General features: G+C 33.4%; 1 protein-coding gene across 2 annotated transcripts in view; it reads left to right on the top strand.

Moving 5' to 3' along the window:
* Positions 1-6,614: 6,614 nt before the first annotated feature.
* The window catches only part of LOC145271192 (uncharacterized), a 144,883-nt gene continuing 125,592 nt past the window's right edge, over positions 6,615-25,905 (top strand). Inside the window, exons 1-2 of one of the 2 annotated variants that reach the window (XM_080126723.1) lie at positions 6,615-6,734; positions 17,489-24,343. In XM_080126723.1, the coding sequence (XP_079982849.1) occupies positions 21,441-22,358 (918 nt within the window). In that variant the 5' untranslated portion in view covers positions 6,615-6,734; positions 17,489-21,440 and the 3' untranslated portion in view covers positions 22,359-24,343. Of the gene's footprint in view, positions 6,735-17,488; positions 24,344-25,905 lie in introns of those variants that run through there. The other variant, XR_013865746.1, reaches the window with a different exon arrangement.

Below are 25,905 nucleotides of genomic sequence, written 5' to 3'. Positions count from 1 at the left end.
AGTTCGGGAAAAAGGTGGTATAAATATAAAACTGGACAAAATACGGTTAGAAACTCGCTAAGTATATATTACCGTGACATAGGTTTACATATATTCGGTGGTTTGTTAATAGTATTTTGTCTAGTTTATTATTTATAACACATTTTCCCGAACATACCGTGTTAAAGAGAGAGTCGGGCGCCATTTTGAATTTTCCAATACATCGGTAAACAATGTATGTTTTTCGAGCTGAATAGACATGTTAAATTGAATAAAAACACGAAAAATATATTCAGTTTGGTAGAAAAGTAACTTATCTTGCCTTTGATAACATTTATTTGTTATATATTTGTTTTTTGACAACTTTTTCGAATATATGTGCACAGTAATACAAACCCGAAAAATTTTTTCACGTTAGCTTAAAAAATAATTAGTGAAGTAAAGTCTTGAAAAAAAGAGATAGTTACTAACTTCTACGTGTGTGGCTTTGTGTTAACCCATTCATAATTGGGATCGATCGATTTTTAGGAGCGAGATTGCAGGTGCAGGAAAAGTAGTAGAGTATCTGCAGGACCGTTAAAAGTACATTTAACGAAATCACCAATTAATAGTTAATAATTAAAGATGAATGTACAAAATGTATAACGATTAATAGAAGGTTTCCACCAAGGCGCATCCTCACATACATAAAATAAAAATATAGAAATAACTCCAGAAAATAACGACACTTGACAAAAAACTCAAAATCACTGTATTAAGATGAAATAACATTTATTTACGTGTTAGAAATATTAATTGAAATCGTTCAAACGTAAATGCTTTCTTGTAACGAGTGTTCATTATGCAGGCTTAGTTAAATGAGGATCTCGTGAAGTTTAAGATTACTGATTTTTATTAACAGAGTGTCACACGTGACTTGAAATGAATGTGAATATTTTCTGAATATTTTTTTGATATTAATTTTGTGAAAATATTGAATGAGAATGAATACTACTAATCGTAATGTTCTTGAAATAGTAAAATATTTTTTAATTGTTAACATCTACAATGCTTTATTTTTATATAAAAAAGCAAACAGAAATTCATGCATTATTTTTAATTAAAAAAGACAATAATTTGTGATTTTAGTCATCATATCGGTGTCAATGGACACATGTATCCACAAAAAATAAAATGAGTTTTTAAAGAAAAGGAAATAATAAAATCCATTCAATAATTGATATTTGAAAGTTTATTATCCATTTTCATATTAAGTTAAATGAAATGCCTTCCAAATAAACCACGATGAAATATTTAGTTTAAAATACAAATAACGAATTACTAAACCACGTTTTATTTACTGGATATTTTTCCAGCATTCACCGGAAGTCATTATATCATCTAGTAAGTTCGATTTGTTTATGTTTTTCATTCTTTTGGCAAATGTGTAGTTTAGCGGCGTAAATTATTTGACAGACAAAAAACTATAAATCGAAGCCGCTGTATTGCTTTGAAAATTTAGCCTATCTAATGTTTGACAGATTGGCCTTTTTGAGGCCAAATTTGGCCCTTTTTTCGCTCTTGCGTGGAACCATGGTCCATGCAAGAGTGTAAAAGGCCAATCTGGCAAACATTAGAAAGGCCAATGGTCCATGTAAGAGCGTAAAAGGCCAATCTGGCAAACATTAGAAAGGCCAATGGTCCATGCAAGAGCGTAAAAGGCCAATCTGGCAAACATTAGAAAGGCCAATGGTCCATGCAAGAGCGTAAAAGGCCAATCTGGCAAACATTAGAAAGGCCAATGATCCATGCAAGAGCGGAACAAGGCCAAATTTGGCCTCAAAATGGCCAATCTGGCAAGCCTTACACATTTTCAAAAAAGTTGGCGGCCTCAATTATTTTACATTTAAGTTAATAAAAAAAATGTTGAAAAAAAATAAAAATTAAATTTTTTCGGGTTTTATTTCAGCCTTGGGATCATGTGTTTTATATATAAAAAAAAATGGTACTAGTGCACTTATTGATCCGTGCAGAAATAATAACGTTATTATTTAGAAAGCCATTCTTAACATGGGGTGGAGAGGGTGTTTTCTATATAACCTATACTTTAACCTTACAGTTTAAGGTAATCTGGAAGAAAGAGAGAGCCTGTTTCCTCCGTTTAACTATAGGTTGCGTTACTATATGTCCACCCAGTTATGTATGTAACGTATATAATGGCACCCTTGAAATAAAAATAAATGTTTTTGTTATATTTTAATTTTAAACATGATTTTGTTTTTTGTTCTTTTGCAAACATATATGAGTTGGTTTTTTATTCAAACAAAATTAAGAAAAGGGGGTGTCCATAAAAAAATTATAACAGAAAAAACGTTGATTTTTTTATTATAAGAGCGTAAAAAATACTCGCGGAAAAACTGTTGTACCCATAAATATGTTTAAAAGAAAAATATAGCAAAAACATTTAGTTCATGCTTGCAAAAAACGTAAAAAGAAAAAACGCAAAAGTAAAAAAAAAAAAAAATTAAATATTTGAAAATAAACAAGCAACAAAACGTAAATGTTTGAAAAAACAAAAAAAAAACATGTTTAAAATTAAAATATAACAAAGACATTTATTGTTATTTCAAGGATGCCATTATATAGCCTTTGTGCTTCCCTGCTTACGTAACTGGGTGGGCAGGCAGTAACGCCACCTATAGTCAAACGGAGGAAACCGGCTCTCTCTTTCTTCCAGATTATCCAATTTAATAAATAACAAATATAATAAAACTTTAATTAACCTTGAAAATACTATTAAAAAAAAACAGAAAAAAAACAGCGCGGTTCAATAAGTGCACTAGCACCTAAAAAATAAATAATTTTTTATAAATTTTTGGTACTCATGCAGAGAGTGATCCGTGCTGAAATAATAACTTTATTATTTAAAAAGCCATTCTTAACATGGGGAGGGTTTTTGTACCTATTCTGTACTTTAACCTTACAATTGAATTAAAAAAAAAACATCATAAAACTTTAATTAAACGTGGAAATACGATTTAAAAAATAGCGCGGATCACTCTCTGCATTAGCACCAATTTTTGTCTGTCAAATAATTTACGCCGCTGAAATACACATTTGCCATCCTTTTATATAGGCATATTGAGAGTAGATACGATAAAAAAAATGAAACAAACAGAATAAACAAAACAAACAAACATTGTTGAGAACACAAAGAGAAAAGATAAGAATCGAGAAGTTATAAAAGGCTTTCACCTTTGCATTTTTCTTCCTTTGAAGATTGTAATGCTGGGTATGGGGCAGCCAACATTGCCCCGCTTTTTATTGAAACCAATCGAGAGCTCTTTTTAGTATCCTTGCTGTTGCCTTAAGTGCAATTGTCTGGATCTCTTTTGCACTTGGTTCACCAGGAATATTAGTAAGGTAGGACTTCAGAAAAGGCTGAATGGGGAATCGTATGCGTAAGGAAATGAATAACACAGCTAAAAGTAAGGGGGTCGGGCATGTGGGTAAAGAAAATAAAGTTCGTAGTTAAGATGAAATGATACTAAAAAAAATAACGTTAAAAATATTAAAAAGTGTCTATAAGAAGGAAATATGTTTCTTACCGGAGATGACTTAAAACGAAATGTTGGGATAGAAAGGATGCTGACTACAGTTACGTTAAAAAACGACCCTGGTGTCTAACTCTGCCCCGTGGGGAGGCATAGTAAATAGGTACAATTAGGGAATAAAACACCGGTCAACTTGCCGGTGTCGAGTCAGGGACAACTCTATAAGAAAATATGTCTGGCCAAGGGAGATAACTATTGAAGGGACTAAACGGAGAGGCATATGCAAATTATACAACTATTTTTTATTTTTTGTTAAAAACTTCTATAATTATTGTAATTTGTTTATATTACAAAAAAAAGTTGTTTTTTTTTAATTGTAGAGACGGTTTAAAAGTTAATCTTGGAACTTAACTCTACTGTTTTGTAAGTGAACTGAACTACTTTTTAATTTCATCGATTTCGATTTTATTGCCACTTTAAAAAATATTTGTGTATTTATGATTATTATTTTATATATATGGTCAATGTCGAGTTTCTTTTCAACTCCTTAAAAAAATTCAAAATGACGGCTTTTAAAGGTTTTCAGTGCTGTTAAAAACGAATATCATATTTAAATTTGGGGTAAATAATTAGTTTTCATGATATGACGAAATTACTTTTTCAAAAAGTGGTGGAGGGAGCTCTTAGTAAAAAAACAGCGCTCTTTTTCGGGGGTGCTGAAAACGAATATCAGTTAAATTTGCTTTATGATATAAAGAAATTACAATGTGACCAGAAAGTGGTGCTCATAAAGCAAATTTAACTGTGATATTTGTTTTCAGCACCCCCGAAAACGAGCGCTGTTTTTTTACTAAGAGATTCATTCATTTTTCATCTCATAATTTAGGACGCTAATAATGCTGTCAGTAAGCTTACAGAAGCGGTTTACTAGGAGTGTCAGAAAACGCCATTAAAAACGCGGTATAAAATATTGAATAATTCGACCTCCTATTTTTCGAAGCTGGAAAAATGTAATTGAAACCCTATTTTTTTTTTCAATTAAGGGAGCAAAGACCAAATTTAAAAAAATAAATAACAGCTTTAATAGCAAATTATGCAATATTTGTTTGTTTTTTTTTAATCGGTCTTCTTTAAAAAAGATTTCAAGAAAATCAACAAATTTTACTTACTGCGATAAAATATATGTATATATTAATTCCAAAAATGTCTTACCTATGAAAAATACTATTCAATGGGTTTTTTTCCATTCTTCATTGTTAAGAGTTTATCCATATTTATATTTTATATTCCATGTCATTTTAAAAAATATACTTTTTATGCTAGTATGAAAAAATCTCGTATCTTCAGCTCATAACATTTGGAAAACAGGGGAGATAACCGTCTCCGATTCTTAGTGTTATGAACTGTTGTGGCCTGTAAGCGACAGAATTAATGTCTCTTTCTATTGCTGACTGTAAACAAAAGTTAGTAAAGATGGGCCACCTTAGGTGAAAAATAGTCCCATTTCACTTATCAGTTTTTGCCGATAAAAAAAAAACAGTCAACGAATTTTGCATTTTTTTTATTCTCTTAAAGAAATGTTTTTGACTTAATATATTTTATTTCTTCTTCACACTCGACTCGACATTACTTAGTAAATAATTTTTAACAAAAAAATGGCCGAAAATGAAAGAACATACTCAGGTAGATATAGTTTTAAAACGAACATTCCCATTTCCAAAAGAAAATAAATTTGTACATTTTTAAGTACGGCGGCACAAGTGCCCCCGAAATGACTTTCAAACGATACCCCACTCCCCATGTTAAGACTGGCTTTCGAAATAATAATGTTATTATTTCAGCGCGGCACTAGGTGTATCAGAATTTTAGGCGGAATTTTTGACACCCCCAACAAAAAAACTGCGAACGACTGTAATAGTTTATTTTGGGAGTATATTTCATAAAGAAAATTGACAACCCACTTTAAAAACAAAAACTGCGAATAAAATATATAAAACTCGTAATTTCTGTTTTTAAAGTGGGTTGTCAATTTTCTTTATGAAATATACTTCCAAAATAAACTATTACAGTCGTTTAAAACATAATAGAAGTATTATTTTTTATTTTTTAAAAACAATGTTTACAAAATGTCTACGCACGTTTGTAAACATTGTTTTTAAAAAATAAAAAAATAATACTTCTATTATGTTTTAAACAACTGTAATAGTTTATTTTGGAAGTATATTTCATAAAGAAAATTGACAACCCACTTTAAAAACAGAAATTACGAGTTTTATATATTTTATTCGCAGTTTTTTGTTGGGGGTGTCAAAAATTCCGCCTAAAATTCTGATACACCTAGCGCGCGCGGCACCAAAATTACATAAGACCGTGTTATCTTTTTTGTTTTTGTAATAACACAAGAATTATTTAAACTGAATTAATTCTTCTAAAAAAAATAATTGCTTTATTTGTTAATACGTGTTTTCTTTCTTTATTTTTGTTTCGTAATGACACAAAAGTGTTAAAACTAGAGTATTTTTTAAAAAAATATTTGGTTTCGTTTTTCGTATCTTGACTCCGTGATCAAGTTTATTTTTGTTAAGCAAGGGTTAAAAATAATTTTTAAAATATTACGGAGGTTCATAGTCTCTTTTAAAAACAATATCTCCTTCAAGAACGGTAATAAAATGTGTTTTCAATCGATATTTATTCAATAAGAGACCAGTTTTTCCTACCTAGCAAAAAGGGGGGAATTTTTCCGGGTACGAGTTTTCCGGGTACGAGTTTTCCGGGCACCACTTTTTCAATATCTTCATTTCAATGTGTTTCGTAAATGCACAAGCACCAGATTAACTTTAATCTTTCAAAAACTCATCAGGAATCTATAAATAAATAAATAAATAAATAAATAAAAATACGAAAAGTTTCCGCCATTAAATTGCAGCGAATTAGAGAATTAATAAAAAATGAAACTTGTAATCTGTTCTCTCTCATGTAAATATTAAAATGTTAAATAAAATAATACTAATTTTATCCGTTATATTCACTAAATAGATCGGCTCTATTTCGAAATGATTTATTTTTTTATTTTTCCTCTTCAATTTTGTTTTCTGCGAACTTGCTCTTCCGTTCGTCATCTTGAATGTTAAGTTGAGTTTGTAAAGTCAATCACATTTGAAAAAATCGTTTCCTTTATAAAAGCAGATAAAGTTAATCGAAAGCAGATTATAAAACAAAAACGTAAGTATTACTACATGAATTTCGTATCGATTTTTGCGCATTTGCAGAATACGTTTAAAATGTAAGGGAGATAACTACATTTACTAAACGAATAATCCTAATGAAAATGTTGATTTATCGTAAAAAAGTTTTCGATGTCGATTTTTTTTTTCAATACTGAGATAAATGTAAAAAACAACTTCTTTATCGTTTACCAAAGAAAAATAATTTTATGAATTTTAAATGTTTTTAACTGTTTCAAAAGTTTAAAGTATTTTTTTATTTATTTTCGCCGATTTTCATTATTTTTTTCATCATTATCGAATGGTTAACGCTAAAAATGGGTTTGTATTACTGTACAGTACACATAGATTCGAAACAGTTGTCAAAAAACAAATATATAACAAATAAATGTTATCAAAGGCAAGATAAGTTACTTTTCTACCTAACTGGATATATTTTTCGTGTTTTTATTCAATGTAACATGTGTATTCAGCTCGAAAAGCATACAGTGTTTACCGATGTATTGGAAAATTCAAAATGGCGGCCGACACTCTCTTTAACATGGTAAGTTTGGGAAAATGTTTTATAAATAATAAACTAGACAAAATACTATTAAAAAACACCGAATATATGTCAACTAATGTCACGGTAACATATAATGAGCGAATTTCTAACAGTATTTTGTCTAGTTTATTATTTATAGCATCTTTTCCTGAACTTACCGTGTTAAAGAGAGTGTCGGCCGCCATTTTGAATTTTCCAATATATCGCTAAACACTGTATGCTTTTCGAGCTGAATAAACATGTTACATTGAATAAAGACACGAAAAATATATCCAGTTAGGTAGAAAAGTAACTTATCTTGCCTTTGATAACATTTATTTGTTATATATTTGTTTTTGACAACTTTTTCGAATCTATGTGTACAGTAATACAAACCCAATAATCCTAATGAAAATGTTGATTTATCGTTGAACATTTTTTCACTGTCGATTGTTTTTTGTTTGTTTTTTGTTTTCAATACTCACTTAAACATAAACAAAAACTGCTTAATTGCTTACCGAAGAAAAAATAATTTCCTAAATTTTAAATGTTTTTTAACTAATGTTGTTTATTTTTGTTTACCAAAGAAACCAAAAAAGCTATAAATCTTAAATGTTTTTCATTGTTTAATGGTTTTTGTTTTCATCTTTTTTTCAATTTTATCAGTGGATTATTATCATTAATCTATTATTTTATTTTCAATACTTAAATATTAAAAAGAAAAAACAACGACCAATGTCTAGAATCTGACGTAAAGCAAAAAAAAAAAATCTTAACAATGGAACCTTTTTATAGATTTTCAGGTGTGCTGAAAACGAATATATACTTCAACAGTGGCGCAGAGAATTAGATTTCATAATATGAGGAAATTACTTTTTCCAAAAGTGGGAATTATTTTTTTTAATATAAATTTAATGTAAAATGAGCGATTCTAGTGCACTTATTAATCTATGCTGAAATAATTATTTTATTTTTAGAAAGCTATTCTTAACATGGGGGGGAGGATGTTTTGTACCTATTTTGTACTTTATCCTTACAATTTAATAAAAATAAAACTTTAATAAACTTAAAAATACTATTTTAAAAATAGCGCAGATCAATAAGTGTACTAGTATTAAATGAGCACGCACTTTCAGGCCACACAATGATAATTTTGGGGGGTGGCTGCCTGAAAGCCGTTTTGGTAAAATGGTACTTAACAGTCACCTTTGATATGACGATTTCTATAGGTTTATGTATGCTGAAAACGAATATCCAATTAAACTTTGTCACAAACAAGTCGTTTTCCGAATATTATACAATGTAAAGAATTGGCCACCAATGATAACATAAGGAATGACACGTAACTGTATGCAGATGTTTCTCTTTTTTCTGTTATTTAATGTCCTTTATTAGAAAAATAAATTTTATCTCCACTCACTAGGTTGCCATAAAGTGGGTGCTCATTTTGCGTTAAATTTAAAATGAAAAGTGATACCCCACTTTTCAAAAAAAGTACATTTTTCCTATTATGAAAACTACTTCTCTGCACAACTGTTAAAGCATATATTCGTTTTCACCACCCCCGAAAACTTATAAAAGTGGTAATCATAAAAGTTTATTGGGTGAGGAGGGGTGTTGAAAGATTCTAGACAATGACCAGTACAACTTCTTTATAGTTTACAATGAAAAATTATGAATTTTAAATGATTTTCACTGGCTTAAAGTAAAAATAAATGTTCGACGCATGCATGGAAGTTGTATGCTCCTGTGTACTTGTCACTAATCTACCAGATTATCAAAAAAATTTCAATATTTACGATTTTTAAGTTGTGTTCTGTTTCTAATGCAAATTTCTAGTAAATCGATCCTCCACTTTGGAAACATCGACTTTTTCAGCCAATTTTGCGAATTTAGCCTTTTTTTTAAAAGCCTTTTTTATATTTAGTCGTTTTCTCCTTTCTTTAATTAAATGTTTGTATTCTCGTCTAGTGGTTTCAATCTGAGGGATCGATGTATTAGTAACTGTTCACACACGTAAGTGTACCAAAGAGTTTTTCTGTTAATTTATTTGGAAATGCAGTTATCAAATTTTCTGTTCGTTTGTTTAAAGAATGCTGATAACTAAAGAAACTTATGTTGTATTTTTAAGTTCTTTCAAAAATACATTTAACAAACCTTACAAATAACTTTAACTAAATTTAAAAAATAATCATAATTTTTAAACAAATTATAATATTACGGTTCTGTATATATATATATATATATATATATATATATATATATATATATTAATTTATTTTTATTTTGGACTATTATTCTCATCTTTATTAGTTGTTGTTTTCATCTTATTGTTTTTTCACAACGTTTTTGCCAACTATTTCTCTGACCTTTGTCAGGTGGTAAATGCGACGGATATGATCTTCGAATCTCCTAACTGCATTCTATACTATATTACGGTTCTGTTTTTTTTAGATGAGGAATGATTCTTTGTATTATTTAGATTATTAAGACTACTGTTCTCATCTTGAGTGTTATTTATTGTGCAAACATTGTAAAAATAACATTAAGATGAGAACAATTGTTCAAATAATCGAAATAATAGGAACAAATCACAATATGTATTTTTTTACATTTTTTACATGTCGAAAACTTGTTTTTGTTTTTACTTGCAAATGATATGAGCAAATCACAATATGTTTTTTTCTTTATATGTTTTTGTTTTTACTTGCAATAAAGGAGATTCCTTATTTACCTACTGGATTGTAATAGGAGCCTTTAACTTTAATTCTGTTTTGAAAAGTGAAGATTTCATAAAATTAAATTATTTTGTAATTTGGGGACATTAACTTTGATAGATGAAAAGGAAGTTATTATAAATGAGGCTTTCATAAGTAGATGTTCTAAATTTGTGTATGGAAAATCATAACTTACTTGGCTAGCATGTGTGTGTGCTTCAAAAGATTAGTCATGTAACAAAAAAAGAAAGGAAAGAAAGAAAGCCTAAAATGGTTGACAGTCACTTGTGCATCATTTCTCAGATTAGCATGAGAAGATGCTGATCATTTCCTGACATGAGCAAAATCATCAAAAATTCTTTCTCTTCCCTCCCTCTTCTCATAGCCAACTTTATACCTCCATAGGTTTAACGGCTGTCTTCAAAAATGAAGAACAATAGAAAGAAGAGAAAATTAAGAATATCCAATCAAAAATGCAAATTGAACAATTCTCTTGCAGTAGATATCTCATCATGAAATCGAGTTATATATACGACATAATCACGTTGACACCAAAGGTTCTCATCAGATCAACAAAGGTGAGGAACGTTGAGCCTGGCTATTACCAGATGGGTGAGCATTTGGGAATTCTAGGTGTTGTATGTTCTTTCTGCTTATCTCGGCATTGTTTTCCATCGTTCTGAAACTCCACTTGCCACTGGTATATACATGTATTGTGACCATATGCTGCGGTTACATTTTGTTACATTTTAAATGATTTACCTTCATCTCCATCTTTAAGTTTAATAATTTCTTTATCTGCCTCTTGTTTCCTAATGAAATCAAAACCCAAAAATGTATGATGTTCCTGCGATACTGATGAGCCTTTAACCTTCTTATATGATGCAAACTCGATTGAATCAAAATGATCTGAGTTTATTGCACCTACCAAGTACTTCCTACCGTCTAATTTTTACCGTCTATTTCTTTTTTTAAAAATTACATTTTCACTAAACAAGGCACATTGCCACTTTGTTGTAGGGGCATACTATCGTGGACATAAGCATCAGGAGTACTGTGTAGGAAGTTGGGCAGCAAGATGTCAATTCACGTTTCACCTGAACTTTTGCATGTCAGTGCAGTCGGGAAAGCAGGGACCTGGAAGGGAGTTCCAAAGTCTAGCTGTTCTGGGGAAGAAACTACTGGAGTAGAAGGCTACCTTGCATCTAGGGATCTCTACTCTGAAGGGGTGGGATTTAGCTGCTTGTCGGGTTTGTCAGAGGTATTTACGTCATGGGGGCACAAGTGCTTGCAGTTCGTCAGATCATTCTCCGTTAAAGTACTTGTAGAACAGGCAGAGGGATGCAACATTTCGTCGATGGGACAGAGGCTGAAGTTTAGCTGACAGTTCAGAACCTATTAGATTGGCAACTCTCTTTTGAAATTTGTCTAGGAGCTCAAATATGACAACAATATTCCATACATGGGCGAATGGTGGCCTTATAGAGGTATAGGATAGTTTCTGGCGTTAGTAGCTTTCTAGCACGGATAGATAAAGTGTCATTGGCCATTGCTATTTGCGGTAGGGAAGGGTTCTTGTAATTATTGAAGGAAACAAGTTTAGTCTTGGCAGCATTGAAGGTGACCATCCATTTTTGTCCCCATTCCACTACGGATCGGAGGTCATCCTCTAGGATTTCTGCCATTTCTTTAGGTATATGTTCATTTGTTGTCCTGTCGTGTCTGTTATAGAATGTGGTGTCGTCAGCATACATACCCATCTCACAGACAATTTGTCAGGGAGGTCATTTATGAATATTAAGAATAGCAGAGGTCCAAGGATAGGCCCCTGAGGCACTCCCGCATTTATATCATATTGTTTAGATGTACGACCGTCATGGACAACCTGGATTATTCTCTTATCCAAGAAGGATCTAATTATGTTATGTATTCTTTCAGTGATGCCGTATGATTTGATTTTCTTGAGAAGACCCTCATGCCATACCCTGTCAAAAGCCTTAGATATATCTAGAGCTACCGCTCTACCCTCCCTTGCTTTGTCCAGTGATTGGTATATACGTTCTGAGATTACAGTTAGGATGTCTGCTGTGGAACGGGCTTGCCTAAATCCATATTGTTGGTCAGTCAGAAGTTTAGCATCTGTAAGGTGATGGACTAGAGCTTGGTTAATTATTGTTGCAAATATATTGGCCAAAAGTGGGAGGAGGCTAATGGGGCGATAATTTATGGGATCAGTTCTTTCGCCTGAATTCTTGAAAACTGGCACTACAGAAACAGTTTTCCAGCAGGCAGGAAAGCAAGATGCATTAAGGCATTTGTTGTAAAGTTTGGAGAGAACTGGAGCTACTTCGGCGGCGCACTTTTTTAATAGCATAGCTGGGATGAGATCAGGTCCACATGCTTTTGCAGTGTCAAGGTTTTTTATAATAGCATGCACCTCAGCAGGGGTGATTTTCAGATCATCTAGTGTGGCGTTTGTCTGCAAAGGAAAGTCAGGGAGGAGGTGGTTGGAAGGGTCCAGTGTGGAGTTTGAGGCAAACCGTCTGACAAGCAAGTTAGCCTTCTCAGTTGCTGAGAAAACAACCTCATGATTGTTGGATAGTGGGGGAATTGTTGATTGCCCATTATTTACTACACTGTTGTAAATTTCCCAGAAGTCTCGGGTTCCTAATTTCTGTGCTTCGATGCGTTTTTGAGTGGTTTCAGTAAATTCGCTCTTAGCTGTCGCTATTTCTTTCTTAGTTATTTCTGGCTTCTATGTACTTCTGACTGTTTGAACTGGACTTATGTCGGTTAAATCTGCGGTATGCATGCTGCCTTTGCGCTATGGCAGCTGCACAAGTTGAAGTGAACCATTGGGGAGAGTGAGGTTTGCTATAGATTTTGCGTGTGGGAACATGTGCTTCAATTGCTGCTTTGAACCATTCAGTGGTCTCATTAGCGCAATGTTCAGCAGGAAGTGAAAAGATATTTTGCAATGGAGCTTCTCTGATGAGGTCCCTGATTGCTTCCCAGTCAGCCTTTTTATAATATCTTGTTGTTTTGAGCAGTGGCTCTTCAGTTTTGGCTCTAGCGTTTAGGGCGATTTCAACCATTACAACTGCATGATCGGCGTTCCCAAGTGGGCCGTGGGCATTTGTTACACAGTGATCGGGAACTGTGGTCAGAAACAGGTCTAGAAGTGATGCATGTTGTTCTTGCTGGTCTGGTAAACGGGTTGGAAACGTAACCATCTGTGATAGTGAATGAGATATAGAGAAGTTACATGTTGTGGTACCAGCTGCGTCTATGTAAGTAGAAAATCCAAGCCAGTTGCTGTGGTGGACATTGAAGTCACCAAATGTATGAACTTGTGTGCTAGTGTCGAGGGAAAGTGCTGTATCTATGCTGTCAGAGACTTTGTTTATTAGGGCACAATCCTGGGTTGAGGGAGAGCGATAGAGAAAATAAAAGTAGCTAATGTTATGTTGCATGTTAAGTCTACAAGGGAACGTCATTGTCTCTGCTCAAAGCCATCAAAGTTCATAACAAAAAATCCGCACAAACATTTTCCTTCTCCTTTAAAGCCCACCTTTTTTTTACATGAAGGTCACCACATCAAGGCCCAGAAGCCACTCGGAGATAAGGGTTATTTTGTGAACAGTAATCAATGGGATAGTGTTGCATTATTCATTAATATAGGAAATTTGATAAAGTGTCATTACTTAGGGGGCAGGTTATCAGGAATTTGTTTATGTTAGACTTGAAGACATCCATGTTGAAGTCAAAAGGGAAACAGTTTCACATGCGTGCAGTTCTAAGAAAGAAGCTTTATTCATGGAATCTACGTTTTGTTTTAGAGTGGGGAAATTTTTGACTGTGATTTCAGCTAGACGGGTGTTTATCATGAAAGATTGGCGAGGGGGATCAGAGGTTGAAAGCCAGTATAACAATATCTGCAAGCTTCATATTAAGCTGACTGTCTACCCTCTCGGGGATTTCATTCTTTTGTCCATCAAGTATAATAATCACAGTAATGTTACAACATACTCTACACTTAGCTATTTGGCAACCCGTTCTCAAGGTGATTGTTTGGTATTGTTCATTATAAGCAATCAAAAGTTACCACTTACAAACTTATAACAATTTCTAAAATCCGCACAAATGCATGGATGCAAATGCTGGTGTTTTAACATAATTTTCTGTGCTGACTATTGATTAAATATGGGCATCATCTTCCAGAGCTATATTCTCATCAAATATTCTTATCGTTACTAAACCAAAGTACATCCTCATCTCATTTTTCTTAAGGCAGTAACGGTTTTGTATCACATATGTATTACTAACGCCTCTGCTCCTTTATAATTTTTCCCTCAATTCTAATCAATTCTATGTGCATTGTACGCCCTTGTTCAGTAACACCTAATTATCTACCTAGCTTTTTCCTTACTTTAGTTTTAAATTTTAGTCCCCTACTCTCTACTTTGTTTCCTCTTTTACATCTATCTCCATATCTTGGGAGACTAGCTAAACTCATAGCCTGAACTGGACTGCGCCATCTTGTGTGACAAACCTCCATGGGGTCGTTTTCATACTCCTAGCTTGTGTCGAGCCAGATCTTCCATTTTTCTGCTATAGCTTTCTGTTAAGCTGCTTGAAGATCTTGCAGCTTGTGTCTCATCACTCTCCTATACTTTAAATCCTCTAAAAAATCCAGTACCTGTTTTCTGACTTGTCTGCTTCTCCAGTCTATCCCACTATAATTTTTTTAATTCTGAAGTCCCTGCACAAAATTTGAAAATAGCTGCTGCTTTATTATAACAATAGTATGCTACTGACAAAAGAACAAGATAATAAAACAACTCCAAATGAATTTTTGTTAAGAAACACGAAAGAGATGGAAAAATAATTAACTTAAAATATTTGGAAATTAGCTTTAAAAATTGTGAGCGTATATATTTGTTTTTATTATCTCATGCATCATATATATATATATATATATATATATATATATATATATATATATATATTTGTTGTTTTTTTAGCAGAAACAGGAAGGTAAAAAATGGAATGTCACGTTCTTTATTTTTTGTTTCCCTCAACTTCACATGACTCTTCTTTGTCGTATGTTTACAATTCGTTAAGGTTTCCTTATTATTTATTAGAGTAACTGGTCAAAACCTGCAGCAAATGAAATGTATGTTCTGCTGTCATTAACTTTTTGAGCTCACCCTCGCAATGTCTTGTATCTTTTACTTAATTAAATTCTTGTATCTTTTACTTTCTAAGTTATATGATGCCACGTGGGATTAACATCATTAAAATACTTTCATACTATTCTTAAATATGAAGCCAGTCAATTCTTACAACCCATATAATGTAAACAATGTAATAGTTTGTTTCCTACAACACCGAGCAAAAGCAATATGTACTAATAACAATACATATCAAAGTGAGGTGGAAAATTTAAGATAAACCCTCCACCAGAAAGGTAGACACGATAGTATTCAAGGGTGATTTGACTCTTTAGGAATATGGGCATGTACAGACGCTTATGTAAAAATCATGATTAAGAGATTCCATGTAAATGTGGAAAATTATACAGCAGTGAGCCATGTCATACGTTAACAGTAAGGTTAGAAAAACATTGTAAAGCTGTAATATGTGAAGAGATTGAAAAATCATTTATGTCTGAATATATATGGATGGAAAGTGGAGCCATTGGCTCTCATAGGATGAAGTAAATAATTATAGATTGTGAAGAACAGTCAAAAGTAAGGTGTGTTAAGGAAACAAATGAGCTTTTATCCAGCTTAAAATACCACGTTTTAGGCAACAAAGCATCTCTAATCGTAATTGTTGTCATTCCATGTTAGGCAACGTAACACCTAGTCCATATGCCTCGCTTTCTTCTTAGTGACATTTAGGAGCTCACTAATCTCCACCTTTCTGGTATATATAATCTAGAAATCGGCCAGACATTGAAGTGTGATTAGATAACAGTACGAGTGACTGTGCAAAAGCACAAAAAAACTGGCAAGGTTCATGTCATCCCCTAATCTGGTCATCCTAGAGTTATTTCTTACAGGTAAGACAATGCTGTAGACAAGCTCGTCAGAAACATGTTTGAAACGGCTTCACAAAGAACAAAGGGTTCTATTTGTACAGTTAAAAACAGATTAAGGGAATTTAAGTTGTGAGACTCTATTGCAAGAACAGATTGAAGGAATTTAATTCATGAGACTCTGTTGCAAGATGCAAACCAATGATTACTGTAAAGAATAGAAAGTGCAGAATAGAATATCATGACTCTTCATATTGGTCGAAAGTGATATTTAGCAATGAATTAAAATCTAATAGACAAAGCACTGATTGCAGGCACTACGCCAGTCCAAGGGAGGATGAAGAATTAAATAACGGTACGAGTGACTGTGCAAAAGCACAAAAAACTGGCAGGGTTTATGATGTCCCTAAATTTGGTCATCCTAGAGTTATTTCTTACAGGTAAGACAATGCTTAAGACAGCAACGTCAGAAACATGTTTGAAACTGTTTCACAAATCCAACAACAATGTAATCTTGTTAAAAAGGGTTCTATTTCTACAGTTAAGAATTGAATTTAATTCGTGAGACTCTGTTGCAAGATGCAAGCAAATGATTAGTGTAAAGAATAGAAAGTGCCGCCTGGACTCCATCAGATGCATTAAAATCATGACTCTTCATATTGGTCGAAAGTGATATTTTGCAATGAATTAAAACCCAATAGGCAAAACACTGATTGCACGCACTACAACAGTCGAAGATAGGATGAAGAATTTAATCCTAGGTGCACAGTTTCAACGTTACAAGGTGCTTGAGGTCCAGTATTATTGTGGCATATTATTAGTTTTTTAAACTGTTACACTCAATTTAGCTTAAATTTGCAGCTTTTGAAAAAATGATAAGTGCAGACATTTTTGTACCACTATATATATATATATATATATATACATATATATATATATATATATATAGTACCACTGTATCACTATATATATATATATATATATATATATATATATATATATATATAGTGGTAACATCCAGAAAAAATGTTCATAAATTTCGTACTAGAATTGTCTGCTAGGATCCGTGGCGCTATGGTCAGAGTACTTGGTAAATTCAGATGTAACTTATATACTCCTGAATGTTGAAGTTTTAATCCTCAGTGAGATTGAAAATAGAATTTTTAATTAGGCTTTTTACCCAGTCATCGCTAACAACAAGAAAGCATGCTTCTCTCATGTACTAAATAAAATTCTGTACATATTTCTGAGTTTAAGAGAAAGGGTCCCAAGTTCGACAAAATTCACCCGAATTAGATCGGCGGTAACATAGAAACGTTGTTATTAACTAACCAGTATTTCATAAAACTCTACTCATTTTTAAAATTCCATTAATAATAGATGTTTAGATATCTTTAATAAAAATAAACATGAGAAATTCAAGTTAACCACATGAAATATCATTTTTTCAACTTATTTTATATTTTCAGAATTCGCAGCCATGAAAAGAAATTACTTAATGGATAAGAAAGACCTTTCTTCATTGGTGATTTCAAAAAGGTTTAAAATATTACATTTTTTCATACGAATCTTACTAGCATACGTTGGGGAATAAGATGCAATCAAACATGGCTGTGAAGTATATTCTTGTGAAGTATGTGGTTCTTTTTTTGCATGGAAATCAAATTTGTTGGATCATATGAAAACACATAGGGGAAACTATCTTTACTGTATCTGTAAAAACCTGAATATCTAATGCTGTAAGTTATATACTATCCACTATATCTTCGAATTTCTTACAGCTAGGGAATGAGGCTATTTAGTGATATGGGACATGAAAGTTAATGGATTGGACTAACTAAACTAATGTGAGAATATTTGGCACCCGATAGAATGCCTAATCCCCAGGAAAAATTAATACTGAAGTTTGTGGTTCTTTTGCACAGAAGTCACATTTGCTGTGTCCTATGATAACACAGTCAAACTAAATCTGTGATGTGATTCTTCTTTTGCATGGAAGTCACATTTGTTAAACATGACAACCCATATGGCAGACAAACCACATTTTTGTGAAGTATGTGGTTATTCTTTTGATCGGAAGTCAAATTTGTCAGATCATATACTAACACATACGGGAGAGAAACCACATTCTTGTGAAGTATGTGGTTCTTCTTTTTCACAAAAGTCAACTTTGTTGAGTCATATGACCACACATACGGGAGATAAACCATATTCTTGTGAAGTATGTGGTTCTTCTTTTGCATGGAAGTCAAATTTGCTGAGGCATATGAAAACACATACTGGAGACAAACCACATTCTTGTGAAGTATGTGGTTCTTCTTTTGCACGGAAGTCAAATTTGTCAAATCATATGCTAACACATATGGGAACAAAACCATATTCTTGTGAAGTATGTGGATCTTCTTTTGCACGGAAATCAAATTTGTTGAGGCATATGACAACACATACGGGAGACAAACCACATTCTTGTGAAGTATGTGGCTCTTCTTTTGCACAAACATCAACTTTGACGTGTCATATGCTAACACATACGGGAGATAAACCACATTCTTGTGAAGTATGTGGTTCTTCTTTTGCACTAAAGTCAACTTCGTTGAGTCATATGAATACACCCACGGGAGACAAACCATATTCTTGTGAAGTATGTGGTTCTGGTTTTGCATGGCAGTCAGGATTGTTGAGTCATATGAAAACACATGTGGGAGACAAACCACATTCTTGTGAAATATGTGGTTCTTCTTTTGGACGGAAGTCAAATTTGTTGAGGCATATGTCAACACATACGGGGGACAAACCATATTCTTGTGAAGTATGTGGTTCTTCTTTTACACAGAAGTCACATTTGTTGCGTCATATGACAACACATACGGCAGAGAACTTGAATGCCTTCTAGACATTATCATCGAGTATCTAAGGTATCTACAGGGGTTTGTCAGAACAACCTGGCATGAGGATACTTTTTTCCATAGAAGTAAACTCTGACCAAATATTCAAAATCACATAGTATTCGCTGCCCAAATAAGATCTCCTCACTATGGTTACCCCACAGCTTTTCCGAGGAATGGTGCGCCTTCTCCAAGTGATATTACCTCAAGTAATAGCACGAAGCTGGATACTCCATCAGACTAGATAAATTCTTTTCCTGGAATCCAGTAAGACCAAGAGACCAACATAAAAGATATACTACAACGTATAAAAATGGTTAAGTGGGGAGAGGAAAATTATGTTCTCAATTTATTTACTAACTCAGTGCTTGAGAGATAAAGAACTTAAATGGAACATTCGAATATCTATGTATCTCATATAGAGTTCAAGTATTAGCCCTAGCTCGTGGGCCCCTTCATTTCTGAGAACTTTGAAGTAAAATAAAACAAAAAAGAGACAATCCCACCGATTTCGATGAGACTGCAAATGTGAGCCCACAACATCACCACCTTAGACCAGTGCAACATTTGTCGGTAACTACTCAACAGATAAGCCTTACAATGCAAAATCCAGCAGAAGTGCATAACTCCATATCAGAAACCCAAATACCTACAAGATCCTCTCCACCATTTCACTGTCACTATAAAGCAGATTACACATCTTCATCCCCATCAACATATGAAATAACTCCCTCGCCAAGAAAAACTGCATCTTGTGTTTTGCTTCCAGAACCAGATGATGAGCAATTGGAAATAGAAGAAGAACTGTGTAACACAATAGAAAAGTCAACAATATGAGCATGGAAGAAAGGCCTAGGTTACCTAATATACAATCCTCAAGATTCTTTAAGTCATTGATCATCAAAGTCAATATTGCTCTTATAAGGCTTGTTCCAGAAGAAATAGACCTTAGGCAGCTAAATAACGTCACATATGCAGCCGGACTGTACATTAGCAACAAAATACTTCCTCTGCATAAACACTAAAATAGAAATAAAACACCTAATGTAACCAAAGCAACACCAAAATGGAAAGTCAAGCTGCTGAAACAAATAAACACCTGTAGAAAGGAGCTTAGCCAATTAAAGCAGTTCATGAAGAATTCCACAGTGGAAGGCAGAAACAGTGTCAAAAGAATCTGTGCGAAATTTAAAACAAATTGTAAAAATATTGGAAACATAGTGAAGGAACTGGAAGGCAAAATACCAGCCATTGCCCAAAGAATTAAACATCGCATGGCAAAGATTAATGCAAAGACACAGAATAAGCTTTTTGCAAACAATCCCAGAACTTTCTACAGAAATCTAATAAGAGAGGAAATTAAAATCCAAGATCCCCCATGTAAACAGGAATTAGACGATTACTGGAGACCCTTATTTGAAAAAGAGGAAGTACATAACGAAGAGGCCCTTTGGATCGGAGATATTATCAATGCAAATAAAAATAAAAGAGAAATGCCAGAGCCAGAAATAACGCCAGATAAAATAAGATCAAAGCTGGCACGAACTGCTAATCACAAGAAACCTGGCATTGACAGCATATCTAACTTCTGGTCAAAACAGCTAACAGCATTGCATGATCATTATAGCAGATGTTTCACCAGAATGTTGAAAGTTTATGAAGCGACACATCCATGGCTATTAAAAGGCGATACAAGCTTAATAGTTAAAAAGCACAGAAACTAAAAACCCCAGCAAATATCGCCCAATATGCTGCCTAACCACGACTTACAAGCTATTCACTGGATTAATAGCTGACAGCATTTATGACCATCTTTCATCCGGAGATTATCTTGAGGAGGAACAAACAGGATGCAGGAAAACGTGTCTGGGCACCAAAGATCAATTGCTCATCAACAAGACCATTTTGAAAGATTGCAGGAAAAGAAAAAGAAATCTAAATATGGCATGGATAGATAATCAGAAAGCATTTGATAGTGTACCCCATTCGTGGATAGTAAAATGTCTCGAATTATACAAGATCCACCCGAGCATACAAGAAATTATAGCTGCCCAAATGAAGGAGTGGCAAACATCCATTACCTTTAACCATAGCGGGGGAAGGATATCCATTCCAAATATAAAAATCAAAAAAGGAATCTTCCAAGGAGACACTTTATCTCCTCTTCTAGTTTGCTTGGCAATTGATCCTCTAAGTAAGCTTCTAAAGAACTAGCAAGGTGCTTATAATCTAAGCTACAACCGCCAAAGAGAATCCTCCAGGTAATAAATCATTTATTTTTCATGGATGATCTTAAGCTTTATGCTAGCTCGGATAAGGATTTAGATCATCTACTAAAAATTCTCCACACTTTTTCCAATGACATCAAAATGAGGCTCGGGCTGGATAAGTGTGCTAAGTGTACTCTGAAAGCTGGCAAGAAGATATCTACTGAAAACATTCAGCACAATGAAAATAGTGAGATCAGAGAACTGGATTAACAGGAAACATACGAATACCTCGCATTGATGAAAATGAGTCCATCCATCATTCCAAGATGAGAGAGAAACTAAGCCAAGAATATCTACGCCGAGTAAGAAAAATCTGCAAAACTGAAATCACAAACAAGAACAAAGTTACGGCAATTAACCAACTTACCATGCCAGTACTAACATATAGTTTTGGCATTATTGACTGGCCTCAGAAAGAAATAACGTGGCTTGACAGAAAGACAAGGAAAATGTTAACCTTGTACCGAGTTATTTATCGAAACCAGTGCATGCCTCGTTTGTACCTACCCAGGCGAGAAGGGGGTATGGGACTCTCGGAAGTCAATCATCAACACAGAGCCACAATTGTCAGCATAGGTCAGTACATAATAAGTTCCTGTAATCCAAAGCTAATGAAAATTAAAGACCATTATCAGAACCGAGCAAGTAGTACAACATCTATAACACAACTTGCCACTCATTTGGGAAAAGATTGCCTTACAAATGAAGCTGAGAACCCAAACAAGCCTGCCACTGACATCGCCCAGAAAAGTCGGAAAAAATATACTAGCCAGTTCCATAGTGTTAAAACAGAAGAATGGACCAACCATAAATGGGCAAAATACCTACCGACTGAACTATCCCAAGAATATATCGATAAGGATGGTTCCCTGGACTGGCTCAAAAGAGGATCCCTCCATTACGACCAAGAGAGGTTGATATTGGCATCACAAGACCAGGGCCTGATGACAAACGCCTTCAAAAAAATGAGTGGCCTAAGCTACAATAATAAATGCAGGTTCTGTAGCACTGAGGTTGAGAGTGTGTGTCACCTGATTTCTAGTTGCAAAGTTCTACTTGGAGATGGTTATTATACAGATCGCCATAACGGAGTTTGCAAATACCTTCACTGGAAGATATGTAAGAAACTCAACATTCAGTGTAGTAAAAAAATCCTGGGAACATATACCCGAACAAACAGTTGAGAATGATAACTACACCATTCACTATGACTACATAATCCCGACTGCTACATATCTTGAAAACGCGCCTGTTGAACCAGATATAGTGATTTAGGACAGAGCAAACAAAAAGGCGACCATAATAGAGGTCAGTGTACCCAATGGTATAGGGCTTAACGGAGCTGAGAGGGAAAAGATAACAAAGTATCAAGGACTTATGTATGATATGAAACGAAATTGGAAACTAAAAGACGTTTCAATTATACCAGTCATCATAGGAGCAACTGGGCTTATGAAAAAGAACTTTAAAAAGTACATAGCAAGCATACCCGGTGAACCAAGTGCAAGTGAAATACAAACGAATGCACTGAAAGGGACGGCTAGAATTCTGAAAAGATCTCTGGGTTGGACTCACTAAAATAGGGGTAAATGTCAGACATCTGGTTGGATGCCCCACCCCTAGAAGAAAAATTTAAGACAAATGAAAAAAAAGAGAGAAACCACATTTTTGCGAAATATGTGGTTATTCTTTTGCACGAAAGTCAAGTTTGTTGCGTCATATGCTAACACACACAGGCGACAAACCACTTTCTTTTTGAAGTATGTGATTTTTCTTTTGGATTGAAGGCAAATTTGTTGCGCCATAAAAAAATATATTGACAGTATGTGAAGTATACCAACCCCATTAAACAACATTTATCATGAAACTGTCCAACCATTTTAATGAAGACTGTCTACCAAATATGACATTAGTAGAAAACAAGTCTTCTAAATCACCCAAAAGACTTGTTAAAAATATTCCACAACTTCTATTTAATAAAATTGGAAAAATAGGCCAAACAATATCAAGTATTTTCTCGATTCATTCACTAAGTAAGGAAGTCTTTAAAAAACGGCTTAAAAGAGGATGTCTCCACTATGATCAGGACATAATTATAATATCTGTTCACGATCAAAAGTCATGACCAATTTGTCTAAGATGAGTGATCTAAGCAATGACAAGTGCAGGTTGAACTACACAGAAATAGTGAATGATTTGACATCGAGGACAGCTACTATGGAATGTGTAAATATATCCACATGACGATCTTTAAAATGTTGAATATTTAATATTGCAGCAAGTCCTTGGAACAACAGTTGGACATATCATACACCATCCACGTTGACTCTACGTTTCCTACAGCTACATGTCTAGAAAACGGATCTATTAAATCTGACATGATGAAATGCGACAAGAAAGAAAAAGAATCAACCTAAGACGTGAATGTCCTAAATAATACTCGCTTAAATAAAGTGATATGAAAAAATAACAAAATACCAGGTTCTTATGTTCGACATAGAAAAGAAACTGGAATCTTAGGAAAATCTCCATTCCAGTAATTATAGAAGCAGTTGAAATTAGACAAAATAAATTTTTTTAAATTTCAAATATACTAACTGGCCCAATGAGAAATTCTAAGAAATATTCATACACAATGCCTAGAAGACGAAACTTTAGCAAGGATAATAACTGTCCATAAATTTGCCTTCGGATATGAATTCATATCGTGATAAAATCATGTGTAAGTTCCAAGAGGATTTCTTCAAACTAACTAAAGTATATAACGTTAAATTAGCAATTTGTCAAATACATTCCACACTCTTTTGCGAGGACTAAAATAAGATTTTTAAAAGTTAAAAACCGTATTCTTGTTATGTGTGTGAGTAAAACTCGAAGCCCTTTTAAATTGACGTGCACACAACTACATAAGTAGCACGCCTTCTTTTAACTCGTCCATCGATAGTGAGAACTAAAATAATTTTATATGTGTGTTGTTCTTGTTAAAAATTTGTGTAACTCACACACAAAAACGATAGAAAGAATATGATCCTTTGATTATCTTAATAATTATGTAAATCTTAAAAACATGTAAAACAAAAATAATCCATATTTATGCCAAGGTCACATCTTACCAGTTTTTTTTTTACTTTTTAAATTTACTACATCTTAATAAAACGTCTATTTTATATCAAGTATTCATGTTTAAATATCTAAGCGTTTAGCTTTTTTTCATTGTTTTCTTAGATATGTTTAATGTGCAATTTTAAAAATATTATGGACGTTCAATAAGTAATGTTCCTGACCAATTTCCGTTTGTTTTATCTAGTGGAAATGTATATACAATGATTTCTGGTCATATGGCAAATTTTAACTCTGAACAAATTGTTGTTCCGAAGTTTTTGAAATCAGTCAAGTAAGCAATGGAGCCTGTCAAGTGCCATGCATTGATCAGTTGTCTTATTTGAAATCACGCACACCACAGGAAACTTTTGATTGCATTAAAAGAAACATTGTGACATCATATTATTCTTGTAAAACGTTGGCATTGTGAATTCCAATATGTCATGAAATTTGTAGGAGTAGCACCTAAATTTGGTTGCCCTCATTGGTGAGGCTACTTTTTTGAAGATCAATGCTTGAATATTCGCCAATGTCAGATGAAATAATTACATTAGGTTTTCGCAAATCTTGCAGGGAGTTGGCGACGTTTACATATAGCGTCTTCTATTCCTAAATAGTCACTGATCTGTTACTGACCAAACTCGATGTTGCTTAACTTGGGTGATATAACAAAAACTGGTGTGCAACGTGATTATAACATTTATGTGTCGATTGCTCAAGGGTGAATTTGGAGACGTGCTTAGAATATGAGTCAAAAGTTTTAAAAAGACTGATTATATAGGAGGAAACCTGAGTTTATCACTGCGATTCAGAGACCAAAGCCAAGTTAATGAATTGGAAGCACTTAGATCGATTACATCCAAAAATGTGTGTAGCAATTCGTTTCTGTTCCCCGAACTCTCTTGCTAATATATGCATGAGATGTAGGTGTGTATGTGATTTATTAAAGATTATTTTTCGCCTCTTTTCCTCCTCCGGTCAAAGGCAGAAAAAGGGTTGTTATTTGGCACACATTATTTTGTATTTCGGCCAACCAGCTTAAAAAAATTGAAGAAATGTGATTTTGTTCTCCAGAGCACTAGACTTGGTTCATTAAACTTACTGATCTTACACAGTCTTTTCATATAATGCATAGTTTTTGCTCACTTGCATCTCCAAGCGATCAAGGTCTTTGTTTTATGGTCGATTTTATTATTGTTATTGACTTGCCGTGATCTGTTCGTGTTTATTGAAGCCTGGCCCTCACTTTAAATAAACTTAACAAACAAAAATCAATTTAAATAAACTTAACAAACAAAAATCAATTTAAATAAACTTAACAAACAAAAATTACTTTAAATAAACTTAACAAACAAAAATCACTTTAAATAAACTTAACAAACAAAAATCACTTTAAATAAACTTAACAAACAAAAATCACTTTAAATAAACTTAACAAACAAAAATCACTTTAAATAAACTTAAACAAAAATCACTTTAAATAAACTTAACAAACAAAAATTACACGTGTAGTAAAACACCATGAAGATTTGCTGATTAAAAAAAGAAACTTAAAAAATAATATTTTAATAAGATTTTTACAGTGTATAAAAATAATAAAAATGCGAGACCAAAAGCGGGTTTGCATTA

Source organism: Euprymna scolopes, chromosome 46 (assembly GCF_053919585.1).
Source record: "Euprymna scolopes isolate OS-2025 chromosome 46, ASM5391958v1, whole genome shotgun sequence".
Taxonomy (NCBI): Eukaryota; Metazoa; Mollusca; class Cephalopoda; order Sepiida; family Sepiolidae; genus Euprymna; species Euprymna scolopes.
The sequence above is the reverse complement of the archived record's forward strand: the minus strand, read 5'-3'. Positions and strand labels throughout refer to the sequence as shown.